The 19510-nt window shown below is 36.3% G+C and overlaps 1 protein-coding gene across 1 annotated transcript in view; it reads right to left on the reverse strand.

Moving 5' to 3' along the window:
- The window catches only part of Pde3b (phosphodiesterase 3B), a 144087-nt gene that overhangs the window by 24359 nt on the left and 100218 nt on the right, over positions 1–19510 (reverse strand). The window contains 4 exon segments of the mRNA XM_028875884.2: positions 263–402; positions 11207–11280; positions 11837–12047; positions 15877–15983. Of these exon segments, the coding sequence (XP_028731717.1) occupies positions 263–402; positions 11207–11280; positions 11837–12047; positions 15877–15983 (532 nt within the window).

A 19510-nucleotide genomic window follows, 5' to 3' on the forward strand; every position in this document is an offset into this window, starting at 1 on the left:
AATCCAATTAAGCAATAAGAGAATGAAATATATCTACCATAAAATTAAATATTCATACAAAAGTAAATCTTTGGTGTTCCTGGATGATAGGCTTAGAACTATTATTTATGACCCAGGCATTATTTCAGTAATTGTGACTTCTCAATGAAAAAATTAAAATGTCATTACATTGGTAATTATGTTCTGTGTAAAAATAATGAAGCCACCACTAACTCGTATGGTATGTCACCTAAAATAATGATATTGAAAGTTGATCTTTTACATTTTGTTGCTGTGCCTCTTCCATTAGGTGATTATCACCTTCCAAAGACAATTCCCTGTAGTCTTTCTGCACGGCCTCTTCTTCCTGAGTTTCCACAATGTCCAATGGTTCTTTTGAGAAAACAATGTTGTCTTCTTCACCTTTCAAAAAGTATATATAGCAATAAATAGAAACAAAATGTGTCTTAAATATGCAGCTTTGTTACAAAAACTGGTTACTGATTTAAAAGTATTCTAACAGAATGAACCACAATGCAACTCAGTTTAAATCATTTATTCATACCATCAAGTTCTATCTTGCTGACTCTGTGTACAGGGTCTTATGCTCAGACAGCACAAACACTTCACATTTGGGACTCAGTTTCTACATCTACTCATGGGTGACAGAAACCTTCATAAAAGTGAGAAACAAAAAAAATCAGTCCCTATCAACAGATGCTTCTTGCCAATTTGGTGTTAAGTAATCCTCGTATGAGATTCAGAAAAAAAAAAAAAAAAAAAAAACTCTAAATTCATAATTATATGTGAATACAATTAAGCCACATGTAAAACTTAAACCACAATATGACAAACTCTAAGTTTTCTATCTGCTTATTTGATTAATAATGTTCTTTTTCTCAAGTTACATGGAAAAGCAGAGTAGCACCAGTAGCCAAACAGTATTTAATCACAATTTAAATGTTTCGTTTTATTTATAATAGCCTAAATAGTTAATTTTCCTGTGGTAGAGTCGTACACTAGTAAATAACAAGAATAAATGCAATTACATTAAACATGAGTGAGTTCTTAAACACAAAATGACCAATGAAGAAAGGCAGGGGGAAGGTTCACACCCTGTTATTCTCCTTATGAAACTGTTAAGTCTCAAAACTGGTATTTGGGCCCGGGAGATGGCCATGCCAGTAAAGGTGCCTGCCACACAGCCTGGCAACCTGAGTTCAATCCTTGGAACCCATTTAAAGGTGGAAAGTGAAAACCAACTCAACAAAGCTGTCTGATCCCCACATGAATACCATGGTATGAGGGACTCCCCACCCCCAGCCTGCCATCATTCACAAACACACAATAGTTTTTTTAATTTAATGATATGCATGAGTGGTACACATGAGCACTGAAAGACAGGGAAATCATTACCTTAGGGGGAACAGCTTCAAGGGTGCATAAAGGGAAATTTTAAGATAACATTTAGTTTCTAGATCTGGGTAAAGATTGAACAATGTATAAAAATTCATGGAGCTTTACACTCAAAGTCTGTGTGTTCTTCAATACGTAGGAATTTAAATCTTTTGTTCTGTTTATTTTCTGAGATGGTATCTCACTAAACTGCCCAGTCTCCGCTCAACTAGCAATCTCTCACCTCATCCACTATAGGGCTGGCTGTTTGAAAAGTTTGTTTGTTTGGGTTTGGGTTTTCTATATGTTTTGTTGTTGTTGATGATGATGATGTTCTTGTTTTATGGTGTTGGTTGCACACGTCTCACTTTGTAGCACAGGCTGGCCTAGAACTGTTAATATGTAGCTCAAGCTGGGCCTTGAACTAACAGCAAGCCTCATGTTCACTCTTCCAAGTGATAGCGTTATAGGCATAAGCCAGTATGCTGCCTCTTCTGAGTTACGAAGTACTCACTGAACAGGGCAGTATTCCATGCCTATACCAGCTAACAGGGAGTCAGTCACTAAGCTGAGGCCAAAATGGGCAACTTAGAGAGACACTATCTCATAGAGAGGGGAAAAAGTTTAACAAAAGGTACTCATGAAGTTAAACTTCAGATGTAGGTTCAAAGCCTGATGTTTGTACTTAAACTAATAGCAAGCTTCTCCTCCCTATAAAATGTTGATAGTAACTAACCTAACTTACCAGATGTTAAACATAATAAGTGATTTGAAAATTAGTGAATTCTGTGCCTAACATATTGAATTGTAAACTCATTAATTTAGAATTAAAAAGTACTATTGTTTGTAAGGTACTACTTTTCTAAATAAAACATACTCGTTTTATAAAATAAAATTTAGAATACAATAGTGCCTCTTTATCTAAAGCCTCATTTTCCAATTCAGTTACCCATAGTCAACCATGGTTCAAAATGCTCCATGGAAAAGTCTATACAAGTCATGTAACTCAAACCGTGTGCACGTCTAAACAGGGTGCTGAAACCTCACTGTCCTCCAGCCCACCTGGCACCTTGAACTCACGGAGATCCGCCTGCCTCTGCCTCTGCTTCCCGAGTGCTGGGATTAAAAGCGTATGCCACCACCGCCCGCCAGTCACTTCTTTATCCAGTGTATCTGGGCTGGATGGCTCTCCCACTGTTTGACACCTAGTACCCACCTGAGTATTTTACTAAATAATGCCTGTAGAAAAGAAAGACTATCATATTCAAATATTCTCGGTAAATAAGGGCAATAGCTACGATGATACTCTAAACTAGAAGTTTGTTTCAAATTGTTGTACTTTAAATGGAAAATCCTATTGCTGAAAACCCCACACACTACACATTTGGGAACTGGAAGCTTCCTCCTTGCTGGACAGAAGGTGCTATGTAGGCTGCTGGAGGAGAAAAGACATCAGTAATCTACCCCAGCTGTGAACAAACTATAATAACAACCCACCAGGCAAGATGCACTGCTGGAAAAGTGCTATGACTTATAGGGAACAAGTAATCATTTTGTTTGGTTTTTTGAGACAGGGTTTCTCTGTGTAGCTTTGGAGCCTTTCCTGGAACTCACTTTGTAGCTCAGGCTGGTCTCAAACTCACAGAGACCTGCCTGCCTCTGCCTCCTGCATGCTAGGATTAAAGGCATGCACCACCACCACCCAGCTAAGCAATCATTTTTTGATTGCATTTGAATCCCCCTCTATGAGAGGGATTCCAAGCTTTGTACTGCAAGCCTGATTAAAATTTCCATGGCTTGGGAGATCACAGACCCTAGAGGAAAACTTACCTACTATTGTTTGGTTTAACTGACATGGTATCAAATTGCCTTCTAAACACTTATTTATACTCATAGACAAAAGCTACTCTTAGACTTAATCAGAGAAACGTCTCTTTACAATTAATGACAATGACTACAAAAATTATGGATGCTCAAAGTGATGAGAAAATGGGACTTTTGAGTGCCTAGCCCTAAAGAGGACAATTAGACCACTCTAAGGATTAGGTAATATCACTTCAGGGGGGCAGAAAGACTGTTAAGAGCTGGAAGCCAGGGGGGAAAAAAAAAAAACAGCCACTACAATCACAAACACAACAGTTGCAGTTGCTTTCACGGGGTGGACCTGTACAAGGCTAGACTTATCAATAGCCAGTAATGGGTGGGAGAAGAGTTTGTGGGCCTTTTGTTCTCTGCTGATCTGTTGGCTACTAAAATGGGAAACAAGGGAATACCTTCAAACATGTACCTACTGGTTAACCACTAGGCTCTGCTAGATAGCTCTCTACTCATGGTTAAAACACAGGCCTGTTAGACTCAGTGGATCACAAAACACAGACATAAACGTGAAAGAGATCTATGTGGGGGAATGACAAGGGTGAGAGGGAGATATAAGAGAGTAGAGAGAGTAATCAGAATCTATTCTGTACAATGAAGTTGTCGAAGAACAAATCTAATTAAAAAATCATTGGCATTTAACATGTATTTTACACGATTTTTAGTGATTTAAACAACTGAAAATTCTGGCTTCTTCCATGGCAGGAAGTGCTTGAGCTGAATTTTTAAGATGGACACCTGTTGGCCTTTCCCTAGACTTCTAATTTGCTGGCTATATTCTGAAAGAGGAGGAAATGGGAGATGCCAATCTATAGTGTCATTTCATATGTATTCTCTTTGAGCACTCATGAGGTCTCTTGAGATTCCATGGTATTGATAAATAAGTAAGTTCTCATGAGAGAGGAGTGCTTAGAATGCATTTCAGAAAGGTGTGGAAGTGCTGTAGACCTCTTTGGAGAAAAAAACTGCTGTATCTGTAACTAAATCTGTAATAGCCTGAAATTGGAAACAACCTAGATGTCCCACAACCAAAGAATGGATAAAGAAAATGTGGTACATTTACACAATGGAGTATTATTCAGTCATTGAAAAAAATAAAATCATGAAATTTTCAGGTAAATGTATGGAACTAGGAAAAAAAATAATCCCGAATGAGGTATCCTATACTCAGAAAGACAAAAATAATATATACTCACTTATATATGGTATTAGCTGTATGTCAATGATAACCAAGCCATAATCCACAGAACCACAAAGGTTAGATGTAGAGTAAGGGACTAGGGATACAGATAGATCTCATTAGGAAATGAAAATAGTTGTGGATGTATGCAGGTATAACAGGAGAATCACATGGGGAGTAGGAGGGGAGAGGTGGTTGGGAGAAGTACATGAAGGAGGGAATACAGGGAGAAATAACTAAAATTAGGGGCTATTTGATGAGTAGTATGAAAGACAAATACAATAGAAGCTTCCTAAAATATAAACATATTTGAAGGTAATCTAAATGAAATTGCCAAACAATGGGGGAAACAAAAACTCCCAACTGGCCATCTCTTGTTATCAAATGAAGCTTCCAAAACCAGGATTGGGCTACATCTAATTGAATTGCTGGTGAAAGGAGTCTCATGGGAAACCCCAAACAACCCAGACCACGACTATGGGTTTGCTCCACAAACTGACAGCAAGGCCTCAATGCTAATAACAACACCATAGAACTCATTTGTCACTGAACATGGAGAAGTCGAGCCAGTGCATTCACAGACCTTTTAACACTCTGGCTAGAGTTTTTGGTACAAAAAAGAAATGTAAACACCAACCCAGTCACAAACCTTTGGATGGATAATGGTGTCCTGCCTGCAAGACATGCTAGAACAATGGGTCACAAACCTTATGTAAATAACCAATCAATATCTGATCTGACTTAAGGCCTACTCCATCAGATGGAACCCATACCCAATGCTGCTTGGGTAATCAAGAACCAGAGACTAGATAGCTTAAGGATCTAGGTTAAAGCCAAATACTACTGGTTTTTTTTTGTTTTGTTTTGTTTTGTTTTTTTTAAAGTAGCAATAAAATGACTTCTAATGACATTCTGATATATCCATAGATCAGTGACTTGCTCAACCATCATCAGAGAAGCTTCCCCCTACAACAGATGGGAACAAATACAAAGACCTACAACCAGACATTATTCAGAGAGGAAGAAACCTTGGAAAACTCAGCCCTAAATAGATGTCTCCATCAAATCCCTCCCCTCAGGTCTCAGGGAACCCCATGGAAGAGGAAGCAGAAAGAGAGGATGGGCTACATCAAGAAAACAAGGTCCTCTAAACTAACACGACCAAAGCTCATGACTAAGGCAACATGTACAGGATGTGCATGTATGCATGTATCTACACCAGGCCCTCTGGGGTCTCTGCATATATATAATGGCTTCCAGTTTAGTATTTTTATGGGATTGCTAAGTGTGCTAAGGTGTGGGTTTCTGATTCTTATATCTTGTCTTGGGCTCTTCTACTTGTTTGTCTTGTCCAACTCCAATGTGGTAGTTTTTGTTTTATCATATTATATTATGTTATGTTACATTAGTTATGTTATCTCTTAGAAGCTTGTTTTGTTTTCTAATGAGACAGAAAGAGAGTGGATCCAGATGGGAGGGAAGGTGAGAAGGAGCTGGGAAGAATAGAAGGAGGGGAAACTGTAATCAGAATATATTATTTGAGATTAAAAATACATTTTTAATAAAAGAAAAATTAATTTTTAAAAATTCCAACTCAGATAAAATGAAAGTCCTCTAATCTCAGAGAACACTTATAATTAGAATTTATAACATAAATATTTAGCCATTTGAAGTTCAAGTTAGAAAAAATGTTTTCAATTGAGTTTCTAGAGCACAAACCACCCTGCACTCTGGTGGGAAACAGAAATGACTCTATAGGTGGAATATAAAATTCATGAACATCTGGAAGCCTGCTAATTGAAGACAGAATGTCACATTAAACAAGAAATAAAAAAAATATTCAGCACAGTAATACTTCACATTACTGGTGCCCTGGCCAACATTTTACTGCACTAACATAAAAATTCTCAGCCGGGCGTTGGTGGCGCACGCCTTTAATCCCAGCACTCGGGAGGCAGAGCCAGGCGGATCTCTGTGAGTTCGAGGCCAGCCTGGGCTACCAAGTGAGCTCCAGGAAAGGCCCAAAGCTACACAGAGAAACCCTGTCTCGAAAAACCAAAAAAAATAAAAAATAAAAAATAAAAAAAAAATAAAAATTCTCAAGTGGAAATTCCCCCACTGAGACTCATCATTCCAAAGAGAAGTAGTAAAAAAAAAAAAGTGTGTATGTGTGTGTGTGTGTATGATCCATGTATTTCCTAAAAAGTTGTATTAAGTGTAATGGCATGCTATTAAAACCTACCATGTCAGTGGAGAACACTATAGCAGAATACCTTTATATTGGGTGACTTAAAAACAACAGAAGTTTATTTCTTACAGTGCAAGGCCAAGCATTAGGTCAGAGTATCAGTGCAGTGGAGTTCTGAGAAAGTTTTCTCAGATTAGACAATGCCATTTTCTCAAACAGTAGAGAAGAAAGCTACAAAGTTCTAGTGAGTCCCTTTTAAGAGAAATAATCTTACTTCTGAGAGTTCCACCTTCATAATCTGATTACCTTCCAAAGGCTCCAAACTTAATACCATTACATTGAGGGTCAGGGTTTTAGTATCTGAATTTGGGGTAAATAAAAGAAATTTTAGCCTGTACCCTTAAGTATACAACTGAACATTTTTAGTAAACAAGGTTACACAAACTATCACAATAATCCACTTTTAGAACATTCTCATCATCTCCAAAATGTCCCTCATGCCTGTTTGAGGCTAATCTCCACTATCCTCTTAAGTCTCAACTGTTCTGACATCATATAAATTCACCCTTTGAGAATTTCTTATAAATGTAATAATAAAATATGTAAATATTTAAGCATTGCTTCTTTCAATTAAAACAATATCATCTGTGTTGAATCATACAACAAAAATTCATTGCTTTAACTGCTAAACAAAATTCCACTGTAGACATATACCTATAGCATTTATTCACTCACAAGCTATTCGTATTGCTTCCAGATCTGCACTACCATGCCGAAATTTGTGAATCAAGTGGTAAATCCACATGTAACTTTCTAGAAACTGACAAATGTTTTTGAACAAGGGTCCAAATTCCTCTGTATCCTTCCACTAGTAACTTTGATTTTAGCTTTCCTACTTAGAATATTAGTTTTATCTCATTGTAGTAGTAAACTGCATTTCCCTGAGGATGTCTGTCATTTTATTCTATTTTAATTATCCAGTTAGCTCATTTGCCAAATGACTGTCAATGAAATAGCTCCTCCTCCCGCTTCTTCTCCTTTGTGTTTTTTGTTTGTTTCTTTTGCTTTTGTTTTTTGACACAGATGGTACTATATACCCAGGCTGACCTCAAATTCAAAAACTCCTTGCCTCTATCTCCTATATTCATACTACAAGTATATTTTTCCATATTTATCTAAGTAGTCTGACATACTACTATTGAAATTTTAAAGGATACAATGGGATACAACTCCTACTGAGACAAATAAATGCACCTATATCCTGTTACTATTGATTTGTCCTCTCACTTTCTTATTCACACCTTTTGAATAAAAACCTCTTTTATTTCCTTTTTTTGCTTCCTTCTTTATGTACTAGTAGGTACTGAACTAGGGGCTTACGGTGGTTGTAGGTAAGAGCTTTACCACTGAGCTATCCTCAGCTCTCTTTTTACTTTTAAATTTTAGGGGTGGGGGCTGGAGAGATGGTTCAGCAGTGAACAGTTACTGGCTGCTCTTCCATAGGACCTGGGTTCAATTTCCAGCACCCACATGGTGGCTCAAAATCATCTGGAATTCGGTTCCCATAATTCAAATACAAGGGGAACAACTGATGCCCTCTTCTGGCTTACACAGGCAATAACTGCACATAGTACACAGACATACACACAGACAAAACACATTTTTTAAAAATTGAAAATTTCAAACAGGTCTCATTAAGTTATAGAGAACAGTCTTGAATTTATTCTGGAGCTGGACTGGCTTTGACTCTATAGCTCAAACAGGGTGTGTACTTGCCTCCTGAGTAGCTGTCAAGGTCTGACCCATCAAGTCTATTTAAGCTTTGAATAGCTAAGGACAAATTTGTTATTTTTTTCTGTCGAAAATGGTAAAATTTGTATTTAAAAATTATTTTTTTCAAACCAAGGGCATACCAACTTGATCTATAACTTCTACAAGTTCTACAATTTTTTACACTGTGGTTTACATTAATTTTTAAGCATGTAGTAAAAGTAAGTATTCAAGTTCCTTTTCTGGCCAGTGGCTATCCCAGCACTATCTGTTGAGAAAGCCATTCTTTCCTTTCTCAACAATCCTGGCTTACCTGTCAAATTTAGTTGATCATTAATGCAAAGCTCTTCCCATGGACTCTTGGTTCTATTCCACTGACCTGGGGACTTCATCTCTGTGCCCATAGCAAACATCTTGAATTCACATTTTCTATTGTAAGCCATTTGTACTTCCATATTTTAACATCTTAATTTACACTTTCCACCCCCTAAAATAAGAATTGTCTGAAATTTTATAAGGGCTATATTAAATTTGTTTTTATCCATTTGGGAGAATTGTCATTTTGTTAACACTAAGTTTTCAAATCCTACGAAATGTCTATCTGTTTATGTATTGTCTCAGCAAGGTTTTATAATTTTTAGTGTATGAATTTTCTTTTACTTGTTCTGTTAGACTTATTCTAGCTACCTTATTCTTTTTGATAATACTTTGAATGAAATATTTTGTTAGCTTCAGTTTTTAACAGCTTATTTCTAACATGGAAAAACAGAATTGAATTGAACTTGTTGGATTCTAGCAGTTCTAGGAGAGGGGCAGTGTGTGAGTGAGTGAGTGAGTGAGTGAGTGAGTGAGTGAGTGAGTGAGTTGCGTGTGTGTGTGTGTGTGTGTGTGTGTGTGTGTGTGTGTGTGTTACAGTTTATACTGAAAAGACCTATCTATGAATAGATCATGAAAGATAATGATCTATTTGCTGGATGATGATAGGTAATTCATAGTGATCTATATAATGATTTATGAATAGATATTCCTTTAGATTATAGATGATTTCATTTATTTTTCTTTCTCATTTTTCTTACTAAAGCATTAGTATACTGCTGAACAAAACTGAAGTGACCAAACATTCTCCTCAGCTGTTAATGAGCTTCTGGAAAGCAATAGTGTTTCTCCAAAAAGAACAATTTTGGGCTGGTGAGATGACTCATCAGCATACTGTTCTCAAGTTTACTTCCTTGCACCCTCATAGGGAGGCTCCTAACAACTTGTAACTCCAATTCTAGGGGATCTAACAAATACTTCTGGCCTCTGTGGGTACCTGCATTCCATGTATATATCCATACACATACACATAATTAAAAATAAATTAAATATTAAAAAATATAAAAAGAATGTTAACTGGGTCAGCAAAATGGCTCAGTGGATAAAGGTGCTTGCTGCTAAGCCTGATAACCTGAGTTCAAGACCTTATTACCACAAGCTGCCTTCTGACCTTCACACATGTTCTTCATGCACATATACTTACATGCAGGCTTACATGCAGGCCCATGGACACAGACACACACACACACACACTAAAATTTAAGAGGGCTGAGAATATAGCTCAGTGGTAGAGCCCTTGCCAAGTATTCATAGTGCTCTCAGTTCAAGCTTCAACAACATAAAAATAAATAAATGTAATATAAAATTTTAAAATATTACTGTCTCTTTTCCATTAATGATATTAGTTGTGAATATACCTACCTTTTATGAAGTTGAAGAACTACCTAGTGATTACAAGTTTGGTTTTAACCACAAAAAAACTGTTAACTTTTATATAGTGCTTCTCTTTTTTTCTCTATCTCTTGAGAATATCATGTGATTTTTTTTCCCTCTCTGTTTCATTACTTTGGTGTGTATCACTGATTAACCTATGGATGCCTTATGATTCTTGCATTTTGGGAATACCAGTTGACCACGGGAGGGGGGGGCATTTTTACATTGCTAAATTCAGTCTGCTATTACTTTGTTAAGAATTTTTATGTCTACATACATAAGAGGTATCACTCTGTTGCCTATTCTTGTGACGATTCTGTGTAGATGTGGTGTTCAAGTAATGTAAGTCAAACAAGTAAGCTGGGAGGTATTACTTCCTCTGTTTTTAGAAGAGTGTGGGTGAAGGATTAGTCACAGTCCTCTTTTGCTTTTAAACAGCCTTTTAAGACGTAAATTAAACAAATAAATAATTTTAAAACTGTTGAGTTGTATGTATACTTTAAAAGTGCATTTTATAAGAGCCTATTTCTCTGTGACCCCCTTTTACCAAGGTTACAGCCTTTTAAAGTTTATTCCTTCCATGATCATTTTTTTTTTAAGTTATAGAACAGCTAAAATTTCAACAGCATTTCTTGTCTGAGTATAAAATGACATTAATCACTTCTCTCAATGCCATAAAAAAACTATGTAATCCCTTTCAAACTTAAATTGTGTAATACAAATTTCAACATCACTAATTTCACTATTTACAATGCTAGCCACAACCAAAGACTATATTCATCTGTACAACACATTTCTTACTCTTCAAAATATCCCACCATCTGTCAGTGTCATTCTTAGTAATTCCTGGAGAATAAGTATAAACACTGTATTCTTCACTGTGAAGATGGAGAAGTGTGAGCTGCAATGTAATCAGTGTAGAGTATTCACTTAGTACATGTGACTCTTTGAGTTTCATCCCCAGCAAATCAAAAACAAAAACCCAGAAATGTAAAACCAGGTACATGGAAGTTAAAAACCAATGTAAAACTAGCCTTGAACTCAAATACATATGATTGATGCAGTCTCACCTGATTTTCCACTGTGGTGATCTGTACCTTCGGGTTCACATGTTGAAACATACTTTAGTATTTGATGTCCACAGCTTATAAAATAAAATAGATAAATAAATATATAATAAATGAAGGGTTTTTTTTTACCTAAACATAATTAGGGAATCTGCCTAATTCTTAAATAAGATCCTAACTGCAACATATCCTAATATACTAATCTGTGCATAAACCTGAATGATTTTATTGTAAGATGCTCCTTTGTATCCTTAAAGGAAATAACATGTTTTTGAAAGTAAACACTGGGGTCTAAGATAAAACCTGTATTTTACTGGAGCCAAATAAGAACACCAAATCCACAAGGGACTGCAAAATAAGCACTAAGTAGTGTAGTATATATTAAATTATGTTTACTAAAACATTATGAGAAATAGAATACCACTATATTTCACCTTAGATGGAGATTATTTATCTGGAAATTAAAAGCACTGAACTGAGAAAAACATTTAACTATAATAACAACTACTAGGTTAAATATAGGGGATGTAATCTTAATCCACCCTCCACTTATAACACAGACTCAGGAAACCACCAATATCTTTCAAGAGAACCTATATACTGAAGCAGAAATAAGGAGATTAGGGAACTTACCTGCTACACAGATTGCTATCAGGGTTTCTCAGGTACTGATAGAAATCTGCTGCATTGGGTACACTGCTCAGTGATCTATGTAAAATAATACTTGGCTTAGAAAGAAAATCAGCAGTATCAGGAAATTCGATGGGTGATCGATTAGTTAGAGAGCCAGCAGACACTGGTACATGGCTTGAGGAATTCACAAGACTCAGGCTGGGCAAAGCACCTAAAAATTAAGAAGGACATATAAATAAGTGTGTATTTACTGTATATGTTTTGAGTTACTATAAAGAGCATTTGCCTCCTAAAAGAAAGAAATTTCAATTTAATAATAAATTTTTATCTGTGCTGGGCTCTGAGACAATCTAAGAATTTAAGCAAAATTATATTTTGTGTTGTATTTGTCATTACTAATCACTACTAAGTAATTAGTAGTTATCAGCCTCTGGCACAACAATACATAGTAGGTAAATATTGAGAATTCCTTTAAAGGTGTGGGATGCACAGCATAAATTTTTTCAAGTTAAAATTGGTCTTGATCTTTACATTTTTTGAAAGGCCCATGATTTTAAGAAAAAAAAAGATTGTCCATATGACAAAGTATTGGAAATTTTTCCTAATTCATTACATTAATTATTGAAGAACTAAAGTTCTTAACATTAAGCAAGTTGTTGAAATTATACTAGCACAGTGACAGGCTTTTAAAAGATAAAACCATGAATTCCTGCTCATTCATCAAACACATGAGAGAGGCTACTTTATGCTGAAAATGTGTTGAATTTCACAATGGAGAAAATAGTATCTCTGCAACTCAATAAGCCTAGAACACAGTAAAGAGAATAACACAAATAAAATGAAGTCAAAAATCCTTCAAGACCAAGTAGCACTGGTGGAGTCTTTGGTGAACTCCTTGGGCTAAAGTGATAAAGATTTACCTGGAGAGGTACACAGAGGCAATACTTTGGTAGGAATTAAAGATCCAATAAAACAGTTATATGGTGACTATATATCACACATCTTTAAGTATTCATGTTTGCATATCTTAGCACTTGTGACTAATGCAGCAATGGACATGGAAGAATATGTACAACCACATTGGACCTATTTCCTGTTATCTCTAGAAAAGGGACTCCTGTTCACATACTTCCAGCTATAATTTTTGAGGTTTCCAGACAGGCTATGTCGATTTTCATCCCTAATATGAAACTATAGGTTCCTTTCCTCTACACCTTCTCCAGCATTAGTATCATATCATAAATGTTCTATAACACAACCTGAGATAGTTTTTGAGAAGCAGGGTTCTAAATTCATTCCTTTGCATATGAATATCTACTTAAAGCAGCATGTGAAATGAAAATACTTCATTCTACTACCAAGTCATCAGGGCCTTGACCATAATATAAAGGTTTATTTCTGAATTCTATTACCCAAATTGAAGTTTATTTATGCCAATAACTGTGGTGATATTTTAATTTTGCTGAAATGTGGTGATCTTGCTTGTATGTTAATAAATAAAGCCTGTCTGGAGATCAGCAGGGAAAGGCCAGCCATTTTAAGGAATCAAGAAGTCAGGGAGCACACACCCTTAATCCCTTAGCAGGCAGGACCTCTGTGTGCTCAACGCCACACTTGGAAACAGAGCCAAGCATGGTGACACATGCCTTTAATCCCCAGTACCAATCATAGAGACCTGGAGGTCTGTACAGACAGACAGAAAGTGACAGAGCTGTGTAGGAAGAAGAAGTGAAGTAGCTGGGCTAAGATAGCCAATGAGAAGGCAGAACAGCATGGTAATAAAGGTGTGGTAGACAGGAAGTAACATGCATTTGGAAACTGAAGAGTTGCTGAGGTAAGGTTGGCTGGTGACTTTCCCTATTTCCCTGATCTAAGGTTTTTACCCCTATATTTGGCTCTGTGTTTTTTTATTTAATAGGACCATTTAGAAATTCGCCTACATTTAATGATGGGTGATGTTGCTCTGTATGCTGTGAATATGCATTGCTCTGATTGGTTGTTAAATAAAATGCTGATTGGCCAGTAGACAGGCAGGAAGTATAGCTGGGATAAGCAGACAAGGAGAATTCTGGGAAGAAGAGAGCTGAGTCAGAAGTCACCAGCCAGACACAGGAAACAAGATGTGAAGGCAGAACTGAGAAAGGGTACCAAGCCACGTGGCTAAACATAGATAAGAATTATGGGTTAATTTAAATGTAAGAGCTAGTCAGTAATAAGCTTGAGCTAATGACCATATAGTTCGTAAATAATATAAGCCTCTGTGTGTTTACTTGGGTCTGAGCGGCTGTGGACTGACAGGTAAGAGAAATTTGTCCTAACCATAGGCCAGATGGAACACAGGAAAACTTCAGCTACAAATAACATACTCTCTTAATTACTGCAACTTTGTAATAAGTTTTAATGACTGGAATTGTGAGTTCTTTTTTTTTTCTTTTTCACAAAACTCTACCCCACCCCTTTAATGGACTCTCCTTCTGTTTAGGTCTTTAACCTATTTTAGAATTCATTTTCATCATTCCTTCTATTTTTTTCTGAATTCTATAGATTATTCGACTTTTTAAATCATTCGTCTCTATTACCAATGCTAGCCTTTTCTATATTATATGCATCTGTGAAGCGTCAGTCTGTGTGCAATTATAACTCTTTTCCTTGTTTAGTCATGTCTAGTACCATATAAGTTTACATCTATTTACCCACTCTGTACCCTTTCCTGCTATTGTTATTATACATATATTATAAAATGCTATGAGGATTTGTTACTCATTAATTGTTTCCTTATAATAACTTACTTGGGCTAAAGAGTTCTTTTCTCTTACTATGCAGTTCCATACTGGAATGCAAATTATTTTTATCCTATCTAAGGAACTTTCTTTGCAGAATTTCAGTGAGATGTGAGAGCAACAAATTCATTCAGTTTTGGTATATAAGAAAAACTGTTTCATTTGCTAGCATCTTTCCTGAGCAAATAAAACAAGTTTCTCTAGCTGTACTGATATACTATACACTGTGAAACAGTTATCACAAGCACATTAAATGCACCCATCGTGTGTGCATGCATGTGTGCTAAAAAACAGTGGAAAGGGATTTCTATACCACTAACTCTCCATGGTTACTGCATTAGATAGAGAGGTTGACATTGGAAAATTTTTTTAAATGTTTCAAAATTTTTCAGACACAGTTCTGTTGTCTTTGGCTTCCAAAGTTGTTGATGAAGTCATTGTGTTAGTGTTTTCCCTTGAAAATAATCTTTTCCTAGTTCCTTGGGGGATTTTTCTTTTTATCTTTGCAATTCAGGAAACTGACTTTTATCTGAGATTCTTCTTTAATGACTGAGAACTCACTCAGCTTAGTGAATCAATTTTATTGATTCAGTTACTATCACCTGAGGACTCATAACAGTAGCAAAATTACAGTTAGGAAGTAGCAACAAAATAATTTTATGGTTGGGGATCACCACAACATGGGAAACTGTACTAAAGAGTCACAGTATTAGGAAGGTTGAGAACCACTGTGTTAGAATGACTTGTCAGGATGTAATCAGGGATTTTTCTACTCTAATACTAAATATTTTTACCACAATCACCATTTTACAAAATCAATACACTCTTCAAATTTTTTTTTCCTTTTTTTCTGGATCTGCAACTATTTCAAGTCATGAAAATGGTTCCTTATTTTCTATCTGAATGCTAGTGACTATCCAAGTATATAGTACATAGATGTCCAAAATGTTTACTCAGTGAACTAAAAAATGGAGAAATAGTAGCCAACACAAATAGCTTAAACATGTCAAAACATTCTAAGATAGTCAAATTAAAATGTGTGAAATAAGAATTTACACTTGCCATGTGCTTTAAGGACTTTCATGTTTAATTCATAAAGACTTATTTGTAAGCCAGAGAAGGTGATGTCACCTATAGTTCCAAATACTTGAAAGGCTGATGTAGAAAGAGCCCGTGACACAAAGGGTTCAAAGCCAGTCTCTACAACAGTAACATCTTGCCTCTTAAAAACGTATTTTTAAAAACAGGAGTATTTCTTACCAGCTCTTCTCAGACCTACATGGTGAGTCAGCGACACAGATGATGATCTCTGCTTTGGAACTGTCAGGAGATTTGAACTGAAAGGCCCATTTAGGGGCATTCCATGACTAATAAAAGGAAAAAGTAAGAATTCTTAGATCATAAAAATTCCCTTTTATTCTTTTTTCTCTTGGCAAACCAATTAGCAAATTTATATTTCTACATTCAGACATAAGAGTTCTGCCTAAGGCCTAGAGGGGATACAGCAAAGCTTTTCTATTAAAAGGGTAAAATAAAAAATGTTATGGCCGGGCAACAGTGGCATAAACCTTTAATCCCAGCACTCGGAAGACAGAGCTAGGCAGATCTCTATGAGTTTGAGGCCAGCCTGGGCTACAGTGACTTCCAGGACAGGCACCAAAACTACACAGAGAAACCCTGTCTCAAAAACCAAATAAATAAATAAATTAAATAAATAAATAAATAAATAAATAAATAAATAAATATGCTTCTGACTTTTCATTTCATAATGTCTCTAATGTAACTTCTCAATCCTGCCACAGTAGCAAAGAAGCAACCATGTACAGTATAAAGTGGCATGGGTGATTTTCCACAAAATGCTGTCCAAAAAAACAGTACGGAACAGATTAGGCCCAGCAGGTGTGGTTTACTGATCATTCCTAAAGTTATCACCTGGAAGGCTTCTTGAAACAGACTCTGGTCTCACCCCCATGGTTTCCAATTTAGTAAGTCTTGGACAGGCCACATAAGGCCAGGTAATATGGCTTTCTAACAAGGTTTTACATGATGCAGGTTTGCTGAGCCAGAGCCCTCACTGAGAACCACTGACCTAAAGTAAAGTTTTCCCTTATTTTCTGTTCCCCTTTCTCACAGACACAATCAGTAACCAAGTCATTTTATAGAACTGAAATATTTACTATAGGTTCTAGGGCTTTCACTAAGAAATTAAATATTGATAATATACTATCGACATTTAATCACAGTACACTAAGACCATAAATAAAATATATAATATCTATTACAAAGTATATGAACACATAAATGCTATATCTTCCCTTCTTTATTTATTTATGGACCTACTTTCCTTTACTGGTTGACTCCAAATGTGACCTTAATGACATAATGAACACCATTCCTGTAAGACATTTATTTAGCAGCCATTTTCTTCATAGTTACAAGTATGCCAAACTCTTCACAGCAAATTGAACAGGCCTCAGGACTACATTCTCTGTCTACTTTCTTTCACTTTTTATTGATGTAGGCTCAGTTCTCAGTAAGATCCTCCCTAGTTCCTTCCATCCTTCCTGCTATCAAATTCCATTTACTCAATGAAGGCCTAGTTTTGGCCTCAGAGGTATTTATTTATCACAAATGGTCCCAAATTGTTCATAATTTTAATGCTTAAAATTTTTTGAGTGTTTATGTAGTATGAGGGCATTTATGTATACATGTTCATATGTGTGTAGGCACAAGTGTGTGTTCACAACAGGTACACATGCATGTGTATAAGCATGCATGAGGAGGCTTGAGGCTGACACAGGTAATCATCATTGACTGTCTTCAACCTCACTCAGTTTTACAACCGAGTCCAGTGCTTGCTGATCGGGGCTGGGCTAGGTAACCAGCTTGATCCAGGGATACCTTGTCTGTCCTCTGAGTGCTGAAATTATCAGCAGGTCACAATCCAGCATTTATACAGGTGCTAGAAATCCAAATTCAGGCCCTTACACTTGGATAACAAGCAGTTTTTCACTGAGCCATTGACCCAGGCCCTTGTGAGTTCCTTTTGGGTCTGTATCTTTTTCATGTCCACATTCATTTCAGATATAGCACAATGATTAAGAGAGGTGTTCAAAGGATTTTGGAGGGCAAATAAATAATAGACTCTTTAGGTCTTTACAGAAAATAACAGATCTTGTCTACTCTGAAATTTTGAGTGAGTACTTTTTCTTCACAGAATCAACATCATAATCCAACATGGGTGCCATACCCCTACAGGGCAGTTAAGCAGTCATCTGTCTTCAAAGATCTGTGTTAGTGTAATCATAAACCCTTCACTGAAATTCAAAGACTTCAGTACTAATGGGTAAGAATGGATAGAAAGTGAAAAGTTTCAGAAAGCAGGGAGAAAGAAGGTGTTAGGGAAATTAACAAGCTGAACCTATTACTTCTCCTTAATGAACAAAGCTGCTTTTCTCAGGTGATAGTATTTGCTGATAATTCAGTTATTTGGAAATTAACTGGTTATTAGAAAGCTTTAAGAAGTCTAAAACAAGTTGTAGCTTATTGTTTTCATGTATGGAGCTTATATTATTTTCAATGCTCTTTTTTTTTTTTTTTTTTTTTTTTTTTTTTTTTTTTTGAGACAGGGTTTCTCTGTGTAGCTTTGCGCCTTTCCTGGAACTCACTTGGTAGCCCAGGCTGACCTCGAACTCACAGAGATCCGCCTGCCTCTGCCTCCCGAGTGCTGGGATTAAAGGCGTGAACCACCACCGCCCGGCTCAATGCTGTATTTTTAATCAGCAACATTGTTGTTTCTGTTCTGTTTTTCAGTGCAGGAGTTAAACCCTGTGCCTTTTGTCACTCTGGTACTTTGAAAGACTGCTCCACTGAGTTCCATCTTTTTCAAGTATGGCTGAGGAGCTCTCATAAGGTAACAACAGATTTTCAAGTTCCAGACAAAGAGCTTAAGAATCATTCTACAGATATTAATAAGGGATCCCAAGACTTAATGATTAGAAAACCACACAATCAAAGCTTTGCTTAAGGAAGATGGAACAATTGAAGGATTGAAAATTGTCTATAAGTGGCTAATTCAATAGCCCAAGAGAGCTGTAGCAAAACTATGAAATAATGTAGACAAAGTAATAAAGGCAAAGATGAAACAGAGGGCAACATTACAAAAATTTATGCCAAGAAACAAAGGCCAAATAATGATAACAGAATTTGTTTTTAAAGACGGCTGAGGGATGAGAAGTCTGGCTTCAGTTATATTTAGAGAGGTTTATAACTGTTATCGTGTAAATTCATAGTCAGGGAAGCTATAATCAGACACAAAGCTGAGTTTAAATCAAGGCCCAAAAGCCTAGCATGGGAGAGAACTATAACAATATCAGGGTGAATACAGAGCTATTACTAAAACCCTAAAGATACCTGTATAAAAGTATCATTCGTATTAATTGATGTCACATAGTGTATGTCTAGATGATGGTCACATGACTTTGTTTGAATTAAATTCCCTAATATCTAATTAAAATTCAATTATTTAGTCATACTAGACATAGTCCAAATGTTCAATAATCACATGTAGCTAGGGGCTACAATTTAGACAGTACAGATATAAAATACTTGTTTCTGCATAAATTTATTTTGTATAGCACAGATCTAGAGACTTGTATTAGAAAAGAGTGATGGTTGCTGATGTTTTACATATTCCTGACTGTCTTAAAGTTTCACTGACTTGATTAAATAACAACCAAATTGTCTTGGGGAGGAAAGGATTTATTTCAACTTATAACTCTCAGGACATACTCCATCACTGAAGGAAGTGAGGGCAGGAATTCAAGGCAGGAGCCTGGAGGCAGAGGCCATGAGGGGTGCTGCTTAATGGCTTGCTCAGCCTGCTTTCTTATAG

This window comes from Peromyscus leucopus, chromosome 1, assembly GCF_004664715.2.
Source record: "Peromyscus leucopus breed LL Stock chromosome 1, UCI_PerLeu_2.1, whole genome shotgun sequence".
Lineage (NCBI taxonomy): Eukaryota > Metazoa > Chordata > Mammalia > Rodentia > Cricetidae > Peromyscus > Peromyscus leucopus.